Here is a 17312-nt window from a genome sequence, read left to right as displayed (position 1 = left end):
TGATGCTTCAACTGTCTGCTCAAATGGTCTCACATATATTCCAAAGAAAGGCAAAAGTAAGGTAGAAGAAAGCAAGCAAAGAGAGTTAGGAGTCAAAACTGAAGAGCAATTGCAGACAACTGTATAGAACCAGTCATGCTTTAGCATTTTCTTCAGTTCTGTAACCTTGACAAGTGAGCCAGATTGGAACTTAAAAGACAAGCAATCAAATAAAGATGACGCTATCAGTTATCTCTAAATTAAAGTGGTCAGGGTGCTGACAATGACAACAAGTACTTAGCAGGATTTTTTTTTAGATGATCTTTAATAAGAATATGAACCTAGAAGGAGGACAAGGGAATACACCTATCAATCAGTCTAGTAACAATAACAGCTAATAACAGTTAATAACATATGTGGTGATTATTTGCTTTCCTGTTGTCTGAAACAGCATGGACTCTTCCTGCATTGCTACAGCGCTCTGGTATTCAGTGAGTAGGAGGCTAACAGCCACTAGGGGTGCATGAAAAATCCACATGGATTTAATTTATTATAAGCTATGTCCAGAGATAAAAATAATATAATAAATATTTTATTTTATATTATGTAATTATGTAATATTATAACAAATATGCTATTATTTAATTTTACTGTTAGCAAAATATACCCTTAAGGTAAACTAACAATATATGGCTTCTTCCCATTAATTAGGGCAGAATAGACAAATTACTGAAAATTAAGTTTCAGAGCAAAAAACCAAAAAAGACAAACCAAAACAACCACCAACCCCAAACCCCACCAGGTTAAATATAGGACACTTCAGAATGTTACTCTGCCAAACCTTCTGAAGGTGTTTTTTGTAAATTGAAATACTAGCTTTGCATGAAAAGTAAATCTGTGTTTTGTACCTTGCTCCTAAGGAATTTGTCTACAGTAGGGGACAAGAAGCTATACTAAACAAACGTAAGTTTCAAAACCAATGCCATTACCCTATGTAATAGTCCAGCCCCCCCCAACTTTTCTTCTACACACAACATTTATACATGCAGATAGATTGGTCTATCCAAGGTTAATTAAGCAAGACAGCAAAGTGGTTACAAATATCAAAATAGCCCTTTACACTCCTAGGCCAGCACTGCATCAAATTCCATAAATCTACAGTGTTTTCGGCCATTACCAATATCTGAACAGACTAAATTTGAAATGTTAAACCTAGATTTTTATTAATTCACTGGCAGAAGATCAACGCAAAAGTAAGAGTTCCAAAACAAAACAAACTACAGTATCACTGCCATGTAGTGATCTGAACGAACATACAGGCTGCAAATAAAAGCTTCTGAAAACCCACAGATTTTTGCATTTACTATTCAGTATTTAATAACTTTGATTTTCTGCCTGTTTTCTAGATCAGAACATGCTGAACATTAAAGACTTCATGTAAGCACAAACAGCCATATATCACAGTGCAATTTTAACATAAGTATTTCACAACTTAGGGCATACACAAACAGCAAAGTGTTAAAAGTCCTCTTTCTTTCTTACCCACTCAAAAAAAAGAAGAGGGGGGAATCCCTACAAGCACAGACTTAGACATGCTGATGTCACATTCCCTCCCTCTTCCAAAACCTGATAAATTAACTTACCAGCTCCCAAACATAATGAAACCTGCTAAAGATTTGCATCTTCCTGCCTCAATGATGCCTGCAACTCCTTGTCTAGTGAAAGACACCTTACACTCCCACAGTCTTTTCTGTCCAAACAACCATGTAATCACATTTTCCTCCTGCTTTGGAGAACTGCTGCAGAAAACCTAACTTTTTCCAGTGTATTCAGATTTACATGTTGAAGACATACACAAGCACGACAGGAGAACTCCTTTGGATCACCTATCATGCTACGCTCCCAGTCCAAATTGTCTAAAATACTGAGTCTTTCTCATGAAGTACACTCAGTGTCATTTTTAATGGCTCCCGATTGACTTCTACCTTTATACAGCAGATAAAGACACAAGAGTATACAGACAGATGTTTAATATTTTCTTAACTATACACAGCAGACTGCCAAGCGGGGTGAGGTGGTAAAACTTCCATATATTGATAAAGCAGTGGTCAGGAAAAAGACAAACTAAAAAAAAAGAAACAAACAACCCCAAACTTAATTTCAGTTAAAAGGATAAAACTAGAAAAAGGAACTAGATAAGCAGCCTCTGGTATTTTATAATTAAAGAGTAGGAGAAAAGCAGTCACATTATAGTTTATTTTTATCTTGGCGCATGGAAAAGTTCAGTGAATTGTGAAAAATAATCAGGGGGTGGAGAAAAATACATCCATATCTTTCCAGTATCCTGCATAAGAGAATCACATGTTAATAAACCCAGTCACTTTATGTGATTTAGAAATTCGTATTCCTTAGGCAAAAATTCATTAGAAAGACTGCATTTTAAACATTTATTTACTAATTAGATGTCAGTTAGGAGTAAAGTACATTTCACCTAATCAGAACTAAGAAAATTAAAGTATTATTAAAGTTACACTGAAATGCTATACTGCACATTTCATTCAGATTTGAAGGAAGGAATATCTATGGGTTTTATTCCGACAGTTGGTTACCCAGCTCCTGGAAAAGAAACACATAGAAGTGGGCTATATAAGTGAAGGAGACAGCATGCTTTCATGCCTGGTGTTTTCTTCTTTAAATGTCCATGAGGCATAGCAAACTAGCTGGCAATGGAAAAACAACTTTCACTTCCACAATTAATACTAATCTGATGGGTCACAGAATACTTACTAGTCTTGATGGTCTTTCAGTTAATTCATTTTCATACAAACTTATCAATTTATCACACATACTGGATTAATTTCATAGCTTGTATGTTTTCTGTTTCTCTACGTACAATTTTCTTGTGACCAAAACATAAGCCCTAGTACTTTTTCACCAGCAGCAGTTTTCAATTTATTTCAATATGAAGGTTGCTAGCAAGTCATGAAAGCTATTCAAGCCATTTTTCCAGTAAATCTTAGGGACTGTGAGTATCAGCATTTTAATATTGAAAATATATTCAATATGGGGTTTATTTTAGAGAAATAGAGTGCTTTAAATTTTTTAAAGGCAGTAAATGGGGGTGCATAAATACCAAAGAAAAAACTACTCTGAAAAGTTACTCCAGCACATACTAAATAGAAGACACTGTGTGACCTTCCCATTTAGAAAGTTGCTTCCATTCCCTTCCCATCAGCAAAAGAATGTCATGCTTAAGTTGAAAGTCCCTTGAGAAAGGGCTTAAAACAACAACACACACAAATAACAAGGCTTACAGTCCAAGATGAAGTGAAAAAAGCAAGATAGTGACTGAGTATACACACCACTTGAAATACTGGCATATCCTTGCTTTTTGAGACAGGATTTACCTTGCATTATTTCTCAACAGCAGCTCTGGTTTATGCCTGCTTTCTGACTGCAGTAGCATCTGGTTTCCTATCACCTTGTTTATTCAAGATGTTAAAAATTTTCATATCACTCTCACTCCAGCTGTTTCCTGAGCAGCTCTTTGGAAGCAGAATTTTTTTTTAATGACAAAGGGATTTGAATACAACAAAAACTATTTCAATTTCAATGCAAGCATTTTTCCTGTTTCATTTCCCTCATTTTAGAAATATCATCTTTGTCCCCAAATCAAAAGCCATAATGCTGACACCACTCTTTAGATACAAATCTTTCCCTATGAAAATACATGGCAAAACATTCCCAGAATGATCATGACATTTCTATATTAATTCCTAGTATGTGTTGCTCCAGATTAATACAGAAGAATATAATATCTTACAGTAAAAAGTCTCCTGCATATTTGCTGAGCAAGTAAGACCACAAAAGTTAAACAAAAAAATGAGACATCAATTCTCTGAAAACTGAAATCAGACTACAGTGATGACCAAGCCCTTCCATGATTTTTGCATTAGCTTCTCAGACAACGACCTTATTAAATAGGATAATGATTATAAAGAAAAGTGAGATGAGTTAATTAGTGCAACTATTCTGCATGCATATGCACATATATGCAAACACAAGTAGTGTGTGGGTAGGTGTGTGCACACGTGCACTTACCTAACATTTCAGAAAAGGAACTGTTCTTTATCCACACAATGAAGAAAAGGCATCATTCTGAAGCATTAGATTAAAACTCCAGTATATTAAATGCATATATAGCTCATGGAATATTCAAGACAAGAAGCAGAAGTTTCAGTAGTCATAAAACATAGAAGGATTTGGCACTGGGAGATTTGGGAACATATGCCTAAGAGGAAGCCCAGTGGAAAGCAACATGACAAGCTGTGAGAACAGAGAAAAAGGTTGCCATCCTGGTCAGGTTGACCAGATGACAAATAAAGAACAAGATCCAAGGTCTAAAGCAGTTCAAGATTCTGAAATCCTGATGAACTAGAAGCAAATGTGATGGTAAGGTTGGGAAAAGAAGGTTTGAAAAGCCAAAAAACAGACAATATGATCTGAATAAGAAACCAAGAAAATTATTTGACAAGACGTAAGAGGAACCTGCAGTAAAGCATGCCCTCCAAAGCCCAGATACATACATCTAGGCATTGTTATCACAAAAACACATCAGTGACTTCACTGATAAGGACAGGAGACAACATATGTCACTTGAAACACAGAACTTTAGAGGACAACATATAATACAATCTGACTACCCTGATTATATTTTAGAGACAGTGTAAAATTGTCATTCACTCAAAATAAGGAACAATATAGAAATAACTTCAGTCATTACAATTTGTACTAGAAAGCAAGAATACTTGTACTACGCAAAAGATAGAATTTAATTAGTTTCACGAAGCTTAAAAGTTCCAATAACCATTGATACTATTGGGAATATTTTACCTGTAAAGCAGCCTTAAGCAGCATTTGAAGAAAAAAAAAAAAAGACTGTAAACACCACTGGCAACAGCAATTACCATAATTCACAGTAATAAGTTATTACTTCTATGGCCAAAGAAAAGAAAATTGAGTATAATTTGCACCCTTCACCAAGCATCATTGCTCTATAACAGTAAAATCCTCAACTACCTCCCACTCTTGAAATAAGGCCTATTCAGCCCAAACAAATTAAAATTTGAACATTAATTCTCCAGTTCCATCTCTTTCATATTTTATTTCTTTCTTCCCAGTCCTCACCTGTAGTTACTTTCTGTCTGCCTCAAAACAGAGCACATCAGCACTGCCCTAAAATCCATCACCATGTCTGCTCAATTTCACAGCAATCCTGATGCTTCCCACCAACTCCAGCAGGTAGCATGGGATGAAGCAACAAACCCATTTTTAGCAACCAAAAGCATTACCTTTTCCCATCATTATATTGATTCTTACTAAAGCTACCTAAATTATAGTCTTAACAAGTTCTCATTCCTGAATTTACTCATCAGATTTTATTTACATTAGGCTTTTTATTTTTTTTATGCCACCTGCATGGATACAGAATGCACTTCATTGAGAGTAAGAAGTGTTGCATTACCTTTAAACTGGTATCTAATCCCTTTCAAAACTACCTGCAGTATTAGCTCACTAATGGAGAGTTCAGTGGAAATATTTTTAACTTCTAGCATTATACCTGCAAAACCAATACTGATCTAGAGCTTCTGAAACACCCAAACAACAGAAATCACTCCCCTCCCAATATGAATTACCTAAATTGTTCTGAACAAGCAAAAATATTGCACACACAAATCTTCTCAAAGCAGCAATTTACTGTTATCACTTTTCTATAGACAGTTAAACACCATACACTAGACAGCCTTTATGAAAGTTTACTTTTGCTCTTTCTATGCAACAACAGCTGCCACACTACCTCAAAGTGCTGCATTCTTATTTGGCACAGCCCAGAAAGCAATACATGACTGAAGGATTGTGCAGTATATACATCTCTTCTACAGACACACAGGTGGGAAAACCAGCAACTTTTACAACTAAATTCCCATTACAGCTTAGATTGAATAGAGTTCTACTGAAATGTTAGAGTCTCAGCATTCAAATATATTCCACTGTTCTATATATGTTCCATAACTAAGCAATCTTCTGTTCTGTAATACAAAATTAGTATCTGCAATCCAACCCTAAGCTTAATTATGCATAAGTCTCTTTCTCTGCACTAAAGATACCATCCCTCAGAGCACTGATGCAAAGATGCACTGCTGGGGAGAAATGCAAGAGGTAAAAATGTGTGTGCACTCTGCCTTTTACATTCTCTCAAGTACCTTTTGTTGAATAGTGGAGTGCTTTTGCTCCATATCTCTCTTCTCCTTTGCAGCACCTACAGCCAACTGATCCAGCTGTAAAGAGAAACAGAAAATTGTATCTTTAGATATTAAGAGAAATTTGGCTCAGTAGATTTCATAACACTGACAAAAAAAGAACACATTATGTCTAGACACTGCATGACTTTTGTTTTATTTGCATAGTATAATTATGTCTCTGGTCAGAAAGTGTTTACCTTGAATAACCACTGAAGCCTTATTTAACAACGCACTGCACTACCATCCTGAATTAACCTCTACGAAAGGTATACATTTCTTGTAAGCCTTAGAAGAAATGTTTCAAAGAACAGAATGGTGCCAAGCATATGCGACTCTATACCGCATTGGTGCTCAGACTCTGAGGAGAATGACTCATGCTTTAGCTGCTCTGGCTGGCTGGCCTATGCAGCAGCGCTGGCATTAGCAGCAAAAACTAGAGGCAGCAAATGCTAGTGATTTTTCCCCTCCACAAAGTGGAGGGACAGCCCCAACCAGCCTTTTGTACTAATAGTTTTGATCAGGTCACCAGCAGCACTTGAGTAAGTCTCCTTGAAATCTTAGGTAGAGCCATTCAAAGTGTTTCTAATTTCAGAAGAAACCATAATATGATTTTGCACAGGAGACCGTCACAACAGAGAGGGTTTCAGTTAGCATCCTTACAAAGTCTATGTTGATTAAGGAAAACCCAGCCCCACTACCAAAACCTTGCTGTGAGCTTGTCTATAGCACTGTCACATAAACTTTTTCCCTTTAATACCAAAAAGTAAAAAAAAAACCAGCAGGAAATTTAAGATATACTGTAAGAAAGTTGTGTTTGGGGGTTTTTGTGGTTGTTTTGTTTAGGATTTGTTTGCTTGGTTTTGGTGTGGTTTGTATTTTGGGTTTGTTTGGTTTTTTTTTTTGGGGGGGGCGTTTGGTTGATTTTGTAGTTATTTTTGTTGTTGGTTGGTTGGGTTTTGGGTTTGGTTTTTTTTCAGACTTTGATGCTTAAATCAGAAATACAGTGAAGTGAAGGAGCAGATGCTGCCCAAACAATTAGCAATCTTTGTACTTATGTGACATGCTGCAACATCAGATGAACTCCTCTTTATCCAGCCTGTAATACTAGACTGCCATTAACTCAAGTCACTGCATCTTACTGAGTAACAATGTAGGTGCAGTCCTGAACACAGCAGTACTGCCTGAAGCTTTACATCTGTGGGACAGACCTTGCTCCACTCCAGGCCTAAAACAAATAAACCAGGAACAGCACAAGAGCAGCTTTCCAGCTAAAGTGAGTCACATGGCAGAGGGCACAGTATGACTAACAGAACCTCTAATTCGCACACAAATAGCACTGCCTCCACCCACTCTCATAACTACAAGCGAGAACCTCTGCCAACTCTGGTCATTTTCCTGTGTTGAACTTCTCCTACTTGAAATCATAGAACAGAATCACCAGAATACCTCAAGTTGGAAGGTACCCATATGAATCATCGAATCCAACCCCCTGCTCCTCAAAGGACTACCTAAAATTAAACCATGTGACTAAGAGCATTGTCCATACACTCCATGAACTCTAATGGGCAATGATGCCTATGAGACTGAAAAGGGACAATAACTGGCTCTTACACCCTTGTGCTAGACAGTCTCTAACAATTATGGAACCATCAGACAGTCATGATATCTAGATCTAATTCCATATTCTGTCACTTTTCTTCTCTCTCTGATTTCTTCTCTGGCCATTACCAGCACTTTCACGCCTTACAAATATTTGTGAACACAGACATGTTAAAGACTGAAGTGTCCAGGCATCATATTTATGCAGCTACATGACTTCAAAATTATAGAAGAGCCTCTAAAACAGGCTTGTGCTACCACTGTACTCAAAGACAGTTTTGCACCAAGAACCCTGGGAAACACACTTTTTTTGTGATAAAGGTGAGAAGTAGCCTGAGGGATGCTCAAGATTTTACAGGAATCAAGTTTCTTACTAAAACCTCAAATTCAGGAATCTGCACATGGGCCCCAAGAAACTCTTCCTCCTACCTTGCTAGATCAAACAAGATAGCCATGTTAAGATTAGGGTAATGACCTCTAATTTATCTTAAACAGAAGTGTTTGAGGATCCTCATAACACAGCACAAGTGTCAAAACAATGTTCTTAACAGCAGTTCGCTGCATCATTTACTTTTGCTATCAACACAGCATTGCATCATTCCAGTTTCCAAGCTCAGACCAGAATTTCCTCTTCTGAAGTGACCAGCACATCAACTGCCTTAAACAAAAGTGACCAACAGCATACAGTTATCAAGAGCTGTGGCCAATCACGCAACTGGGCAGTCAAACTCCCTGTCATTATACCACTACTGCATAGTCTCCAAAATTAGAGTTTTTTTCAAAATATTGCATTTACCGATATATCATAGATTCATGGAATGGTTTGGGTTCATCCAGTTCCAGCCCCTTCCACAGACAGAGACTCCTTACACTAGATCAAGTTGCACTAAGCCCCATTCAACCCAGCCTTGAACACTGCCAGGGATGGGGGAGCTGCAGCTTCTCTAGGCAACCTGTGCCAGTGTCTCAACACTCTCATAGTAAGGAATTTCTTCCTAATGTCCAATCTAAATCTCCCATCTGTCAGCTTAAAGCCATTTTCTCCTTGTCCTATCACTACATGCTCTTGCAAACGTAATTTTTTTTTCATAAACATATAGTGCTGTAAGGGGTATTCTGTAAAAAACTAAGTCAGACATAGTTTGGCTGTCTGTTTGGCAAATGTTTAGCTTTATGAACAGTCATCTTGGAATGAAAATTCAAGTAAGTTTTCTTTTTAAACTAATACCACATTTCACATGAAAAAAGCCAAATACCATAGTTTCCACGCAAAGGCTTACATTACATTGTGTGCCATTAAAGATTCCCCTACAATGATCTGATTCACAAGTAATCCTACCCTGACCTAAAATATCCAGAAAGCAAAAATTGCTCAATCCTACTTCATCATGTAAACCAGTTACTTTGAAAATGCAAACCAGAAGAGCTACAAAATAACTATCCTCTTTAAAATCACTTCAATTTTAATGTCTTGGGTGCTGTTAAACCTTGTAATTAAGATCATCCACAAAATTTACCTGTGAATGAAAACTCATCAGCAGAAACAATATACCTATATTTTCAGAAAAATCTAGCAAATCCCTGTTTTATGTCACAACATACCTTCTCTCTGACCTGTTAAAGACAGAAGCTTCAACCAGTGCAAACTGCAAAGCCATTAACTGTTAAACTTCCATAAGCTATTTACAAGTCTGCTTCTGTCATGAAAAATATCCAATCCTTAAATGCCAATGTCTGCCACAAAAGAGTACTTCAGCAAGGTGTACAACTCTAGGGTCTTCAGTCTACTTTTGCTCCAATTGTAATGTATTTTAAACATTTTCAGCTCAGGATTTTCTAAATTTAACTCCTTCAGTTGCTATGATACCAACACCAAAATGTGTTACACAATGCTCCTTACTAGTTCAAGGAAAAGGATGCCCAACCACTTGAAAATAACCTTTTGTTCCTTGCTTAAATAATCTCAATTAAATGAAAACATTAATGTGTAGCTGGTCACATAAACCACTACCAACTCCATAGGTTTTGTCTGCTTTCCCCATCCCCTCTTCTGCAGAGGTACAGGACACACATTCTATACTATCAAAACACTACAGTTCAAGAATTACAACCCAAAACGGAAGGATGTGAATGAATAAAAGGCACAACTAAGGACAGTCATGAGCACCTGAACCTTTCAAGTGCCACTATTACACCACAGAGGTCTGCAGCTGTACAGTCACTTCCCTTCTTGATGGCAGTGCCAGCTCAAGCAGCCTGTCTCCTCAGCTCAAACACTTGCCACATGCATGCACACGCACACAAGCACACACTTCCCTGACATGTATTTGTACAACTAATTAAGACCCACAGTAACCTGACTGGGGACTAGTCTAGCAGAAAAATAACTATTTAAACATTTGACTGCTGGAATTATTTCCTACAATTCCCAATCTGCTTCACTGCACAGACACAGTAGAAGACTGAGGGGCACAGATGACAACAGTGCTGTGGCAGGAATTACCAGCTCAGAACAATGTCATTTCTTAGACATTCAATGACATCTACTTAAGATGAATGCAAATAAACAGTTGCTGTCATTTATTTCCTTTTGTATCTGGAGAGAGAATTTGGGCTGGCTTTGTTTTGTGGATCAGGTTCAGAAGTGGCAAAAGAGGGCTTTGCATCAGTGCAGTTGTTGAAAGTCCTTGGATAGAGGGAAAAGGGGGGGAGGAGAAAATGTTGCACATATATTTCCAGGCCCATTCAACTTGCACTGAAAACAAGTCAAGACACCACTGAGTCTTCTTCCTGCACCACAGACAGATCTTCAGTTGAACACTGCATGCTCTTATTCTATTTTGCATAACCATTTTCCATGTCTCCCGTGTGCAGTTGGCTGTGGTCCAACCTTTTAATGAGTCCGTCACTGAACACCCCAAAGCTGAAACTGTGTGTTCTTAAACAACAACACTGGGCAAGAAAAATTCAATGTATGAACTCATTTTCCACTACTTATTAAAATCAGATTTCTGTTTTATGGTCTAAGCTGCTAACATCTTTTTTTTTGTCATATTGTCTAATTTATACAGTAAATAATATACACAATTAGAAGCAAAAAAACCTAATCTACTTCTTAAATTAAATATATTTACATGTCATATACAAAAATTTTAAAAAGAAAATAATCCAATGTTCGAATAGAGTTCCTCAGAATGGCACTACATGGCTATGTTAAGTATGTACTACCTAAACACAGTATTTTAGGAAACAACTTTCAGTTTATAACTACATTCATTTAAACCACAATGTATTTTTAATGTTTTGCCTTTATCACACCACAGCCTGCTTTTTGTTAAAAAGATCTACAATGTACCTGATATATACTAATATATACTAATATATTATTATACTGATATATACTAATATATACTAATATATACTAATATATACTAATATATCAAATTTTCATCCATTATGAATTATGAATTTTTAAAGTAGTTTGTTACCTGTGCACCAAGATCTTTCATGTAAGGCTCAAGTTCACTAAAAAGATCATAGCCTTGATGGAAAAAAGCCAGATGGGCATACATAAATGATAACATCTAGAAAGAAAAAAAGTGTATTTTTTAAAAGGATAAATGTTTATGAGCTATCACATAAATACATCACTTAACAAGTCCACATGAACAAACTTAAAATACAGTTCCAAGCTTAGTTTCTGCTTTCTTGTGTCCTGGCAATTTTACATTAACATCTCACAGAGCTTTTAATGATGTAAGCAAACATGTAAGGTAAAGGCAGCAAAGAACCAAGCCAAAAATCACAGTAGTTAGTTAACAGGATTAACCCCATTAACAGAACAAAACAAATCTACTTGAGGGCAAAAAATTACTTCTAATTTGGGTCCGTTGAAACTGTTATCATCTCCTGTTTAACTAGAGAAGGGCTACAGAATGTATTTACTAATGATCCAAAGCCACAGCCCTTATGAACATAAAGAAGTACCATTCTTGTAGAACGAGCTGAATCCATCTTCAAATAGATTCTAAGTAGTACTTACTGTTTATAAATGAATATAGCAGACCTAAACAGCAGAATTCTTGGCAGACACTGTTTGATTTTAACCATGGAACACATACTAAAGAGTCCACAGCAGTGAAAACCTTAAAGTGTTCAAATCTGAACCAAATGGATTGCCAAAAACATTTAAGCATTAATGCCCACTGACAGTAAAGGCTAAACTGATTGTCACCAAAGGGCCAAATGTATTGATAACGTTTTGATAGGTCAAAAGACTAGATTTTTTAATATACTGCTTTTAATCACATTTTTCATTTCTGATGTATTTAAGTATTTTCTATACAGAAAACAAACTACATCTTACCGATTTCAAGATTTCTGCTCTCCTTTTAGACTGAAGAACATTGATCTGGGGAAAAGAACCCAACAAAATAATAAAAAAAAGGAGCAAACAAGCAACTTATTTTATTCTGCTTTCCCCATATAAATTTCAAATTACTTCCAAATAATTATATCAAAGCTTAGAACACTGAAAAAACATACCTCCATATCAGACCTCACAAAGCATGTTTAGAAGATGCATGCTAGTTTTGTCATGATATTAAATTGATGCAATAGAAAAAGCTTGCAAAGCTAGAATTTCACAGCAGTAGTCACAGCTTTCATATATTAAAAGGGAAAATAAAAGACACCGCTTGCTAGCTAGAAGTAATATAACACACCTTTCAAGAGATTGAATTCAACATGTTTGAAATATCCTTTCTGACAGTATGAGCTAACCCAGCCCCCAGCTTCTTAAAGAAGCTGCACTTCACACGCAGCAGTCTCCTGACAAGAAAGGACAGGACCATATTTATTTTTCCCCTACGCTGACATTGTCTAAAGTATCCCAGAACTGGGATATAACCCCAGCGTCTGAAATAAGCAAGATCATACTAGCTTCAATAAGTAACTTCTCATATATACTTGCACTTTTAAGCTAACTGAAGTCACTGATCAATAGTTTTGCCCTAGTACTTGAAGAATTTCACATTCTATAGAAAACAGTGATATAGTGATATTTTACATTCAGCTAGTCCCTTTATCCTTTTTGGTCCCTAACCCTTAAGGCTGCCATCCAGAACTACAGATTTCACTTTAAAGCCCCATTTAGCAGAAACATGCATGGTGTTGTAATTTAACACCTCTGTATAAGTTTAAAATTCCAGCAAAAGAAGTAAACTTACTGAAGCTCTAATCAAAACCAGATTGTACTTCAAAATGGTCAGTAATTTTGGAAAACCTTCTGCAGCAAAAATAATTAAGATTTGTTTGCACAGAACAAGCCTTCAACTTGCAAGGCAAAAAAATGTTGAAATAAAGTGAACACAAAGGTTCTGAAATACAGTTTAAAGCCAATATATCTACAAAGAAACAATAGTTGTGAAACCACTGTTAGAGAAGAGTCACTGAAGTAGAAAGAATTCCTAAAGCTGAATTAATTTTAGCCCACATTAATTAAGAGATACTGAAACTTTTCCTTGTTATTTTAAATGCATCTTTATCACAGGAACTGCACATCCTTTCAACATACGAATCCCAGGAGGCAAACAATATTGCAGCCCAATGCACACACAAGGAACTGTCCCAAAGTAGTGACTGCCAGCTTCCCCCTCATTATTGTTTGATGTTAGTACAAATAATTAAGTGGTACATAACTCCCATGACTTTTTAAATGTCAGAATAAACTTTGTCCTTAGTGCACAAAAGGCAGGAGTGTAGTGTTGACCACTGACCACCATATCTGTGCACTTGCCTGGGCTGATCCAATCAATTCTGTTTCACTTTACAGGTAATACATACAATTTAAAGAACAGTTAACTAAGTGTTAAGTAACTGACCGGACTGTCACAAATCAAGATGATAAAGTCCAATATAAAACCAACATAATTTTAAAGTGTTGTTCTGTGCTTGATCATAGAAGAAGCCAAGACCCTTTCAGGAGCCCGTAACTCCTCCTACCATCCGAGTTGCAATAACCCTGTTTTGCTGTAGTTGTGGGTAACTACCAAAGAGATGAATTATAACTATCAACAGAAAATATGTCAGTATGTCACAGGATTCAAATTGGTAGTAGGACAAAGAACACCTTCAACACTCTAGGAGATGTGCACAAAAAAGCAAAGGAGTAGCTTGATTTCCTTGATTTCACCTATGGCACAGTGTCAGACTCTGAGGCTTCTAGACAAGTAGGATTTCTTAAAACCCAATGCAAGCAGCTGAAAATGTAGCAGTAGCCAACATTCTACATCAGAATTATTCAGGTAATTCATATTTACTAGGCTAGGTTATATTTTTTAATTCAAAGTTATAAGGAACTACAGCATAGTCAATCGTGAAATACATTAGGTAAGTATCAAACAAAAAACTGCTTTTTTAAAAATAATGTTCAAGTTGAAAATTAAACTGTGTCATTACAGCAATGAATAACAAAGCATTAAACAATAAGAACACACAATGTAAATTAATTTTGCTTAGATTTCATTCAAAAAGAAACTACTTGCAGACAAAGTTACTTCTTTTTCACTTAAATCCCCATAGCTTCCAAGCAGCTTACAGCAAGAACTTCTGAAGGACAGATCTCTTAACTATATGTAAGAGATAGTTTTGAAGAATATAACTTTTATTGCTTCACTTACCTGAAGAACATAATCCAGAGCTATGTGTCGAAAACATTTCCGTGTTGCAGTCAAAATATTGGTTGCTTCCTCTACTTCGTGTTGCTTATTCCTTTGAACTTGTGCATTTTTCACTAGAGCATTCTCTTTTTCTTCACTAACTTTTTCAAACTGTTTCTTAGCATCTTTAAATTTCCTAATATCTCTAAAGAGAAAGGAAAGATGTATAAAAAATTAATTCCAAAGCATGAAAAAAGTGTTTAAAGATGAACTAGACAAACCATGCTCATGACTGTTATAGCTATTTCTTTGTTTTCATACCCTTCAACAAAGGCTTGGATCAAATGGAAATCATACAAAGTATGATGGAAGCTTAGCTGTCTTCCTCTTCTGAGGAAAGGACAAAATTAAAATTCAAATAAATGCATCTCATGAGTACTGGGAAAAAGCTTGGGTAAGCACTTTCTTGCTAAGCTTAGACAACGACAACATGTAATTAAGATCAGTAATTCATACTATTTCAACATCTCTGCAGCTGGAACTAAAGCCTCACTGATTTGGGATGGTTTTTGACAAGCCTCCATATGCACTTCTCAATTTATGGATAGCCATTCTCAGGAAAGATGTTTCACCAACTCACTCATATCAGATGTTTTAAAATTCTATTTTACCTATAATTTTCCCACTATAAGTGCAAATTAACTTACTCTTTAACGAAAGTCTGAAGCTGCGCTTTAATTGATCTTTGGGTTTGGTCAAACAGGATCTGAAAGAAAAGCATTACCATGTAGGTCAGTAACTTTGGGGTATTCATAACTTTCAACTTTAGATATACACAGTTACTATGCAATATTAGATAAGAATTAGAATTAAACCAATGTGTGTCTTATACTAAAAGATAAAGCCCTTCAATGTAATTTTAAATAAATAAATAACAAACAAAATAGGGAAAATAACACAAACCCAACAAGTTTTGCTGGCCTCTTTTAAATGACTGTGGTTATAAGGAGAGAAAATAGCTTCTGGCATCCTATTCTTTAATCCTGACAATGCAGGACATGCCCATTCTCATATAACATGTTTATTATGATTATTAAACAGTCAAGAATATTGCTGTTACTAACAGCCTTGAAGCAACAACTTTGAATATTAAGTAACCACTTTTTTTATTCTTACAGGCTTCCACAATTTAACCAACTACTAAAAGACAAATGAAACCACAGAAAGAACATGCCTTTAAGTCCTGGCAAAAAAACTCAGATTAAAATTAATGCTGAAAATGTAGCATACACAAGTAATTAGTACTAGCTCCTTTACATAATACGTTTGTAAAAAAACCCCAAACCACCCATTGTTGAAGAAGAATGGCTGCTTCTTTTGCTAAGATTAAGTGTTCTAAACCACGTTTCTCAAATTTCTTATGATTTGGCGAGGCTCGGGGGTGGGAGGTAGCACTGAAGATAATCTACTAATTCAAATCATAAAGCATGAGAAATTTGTTGTTTCCAAGGCCAAAGCACACCTGAATGTTAGACAACTTGTATTTTCTCTTATGACCCCAGAAATTCTATTAGAGGAATGAAAACACACATTCCTTCAGCTTCATGTCTGTCCTCTGAGTTACAGGACAGAATGGAAAAGGTCAAGGACCATGGGACAAATCCTTTGCACTTCTTCTTGTGCAGACTACAAAATAACGCCTTAATTTCCAACTCCTCTACACCTCCCATTCTGCATTGTTGAAATATACAAGGCATGATCACAAAAAAAATATTAAGAGAGGAAAGAATATATGTAAGTAGCAATTGGCTCAGCTCTACAGAAGCTCTTCCAAAAGGTGAAGATATTTAAGTATTAAATAATTTTATTCAAAGAGCAAGTCAAGCACTTAAAGCTTCAGGTCAATGCTTTCTTTAAACATTCTGTCTTTTTTTTATATAAAAAATTTGGGAACGACAAGCCATGCAAGGCCAAGCACTGACAGCAAAGCCCTTACCAGCTTGTTTCTCCTTTCTAGAAAGAATGAAGGAAAACATGACTGAGTTTAAGTCAGTCATTAATAGTGGTACTATATCCTCCATCCAGTCTCTATTCTTGGAGGTTTTCAAGACCAAATGGGGTAAAACCCTAAGCAATCTGCTCCAGCCTCAGAGGTGACCCTGATACAGGCAGACAGTTGAGCTAGACATACCCTAAGGTCCATTCTAACCTGAGTCATCCCATATCTAATAGAAACACATGGAAGATCCTGTTTGTATTCCCACTTTGAGAAAACAGAAAAACAGACAACTAGAACAGATAAAGAACTTCTTGACAAGCTGGAAGTCATGCCAGGACTACTCCCACTGCTGACATTTAAGCTTGCCAGTGCCTGAGGAGTACACCAATCAAGATCAATACCAAAAGTGTACAACCAGATGGGAGATGATTAGTGGACTCCCAGAAATACAAGCCTTGAAATTCTGCTTACAGTAATGACAAAGAAAAAAGTGCTAGGCAGAAAAATACATACACAGTTTTCCCCAAGAGAACAGAAAAAAGTACCCAGACCACGATCTGACTAGATTTACAGCCTTTCCAACACATCACCTTTCACATACTCCAAGTCTAAGAAAGTTGCTATTTGACATAAGTTGTCAAAGCTACTCCTCCACTGCTGAATCAGTGAAGATGCTGCATTAGTCTGGTTTCTAGCCTTATTTCATAGAATCATAGAATGGTTTGGATTGGAAGGGACCTTAAAGATCATATAGTTCCAAACCCTCTGCCACGA

The 17312-nt window shown here is 36.3% G+C and overlaps 1 protein-coding gene across 2 annotated transcripts in view; it reads right to left on the bottom strand.

The window, feature by feature from the left end:
- ACAP2 (ArfGAP with coiled-coil, ankyrin repeat and PH domains 2) overlaps positions 1 to 17312 on the bottom strand; it is a 68201-nt gene that overhangs the window by 27056 nt on the left and 23833 nt on the right. For both annotated transcript variants that reach the window (XM_031047206.2, XM_031047207.2), the window contains exons 5-9: positions 15247 to 15305; positions 14561 to 14744; positions 12247 to 12291; positions 11369 to 11464; positions 6243 to 6317 (exon numbers count right to left, since the gene is read on the bottom strand). In XM_031047206.2, coding sequence (XP_030903066.1) covers positions 6243 to 6317; positions 11369 to 11464; positions 12247 to 12291; positions 14561 to 14744; positions 15247 to 15305 — 459 coding nt within the window. The remainder of the gene's footprint in view (positions 1 to 6242; positions 6318 to 11368; positions 11465 to 12246; positions 12292 to 14560; positions 14745 to 15246; positions 15306 to 17312) is intronic.

Source organism: Melopsittacus undulatus, chromosome 6 (assembly GCF_012275295.1).
Source record: "Melopsittacus undulatus isolate bMelUnd1 chromosome 6, bMelUnd1.mat.Z, whole genome shotgun sequence".
Lineage (NCBI taxonomy): Eukaryota > Metazoa > Chordata > Aves > Psittaciformes > Psittaculidae > Melopsittacus > Melopsittacus undulatus.
The sequence above is the reverse complement of the archived record's forward strand: the minus strand, read 5'-3'. Positions and strand labels throughout refer to the sequence as shown.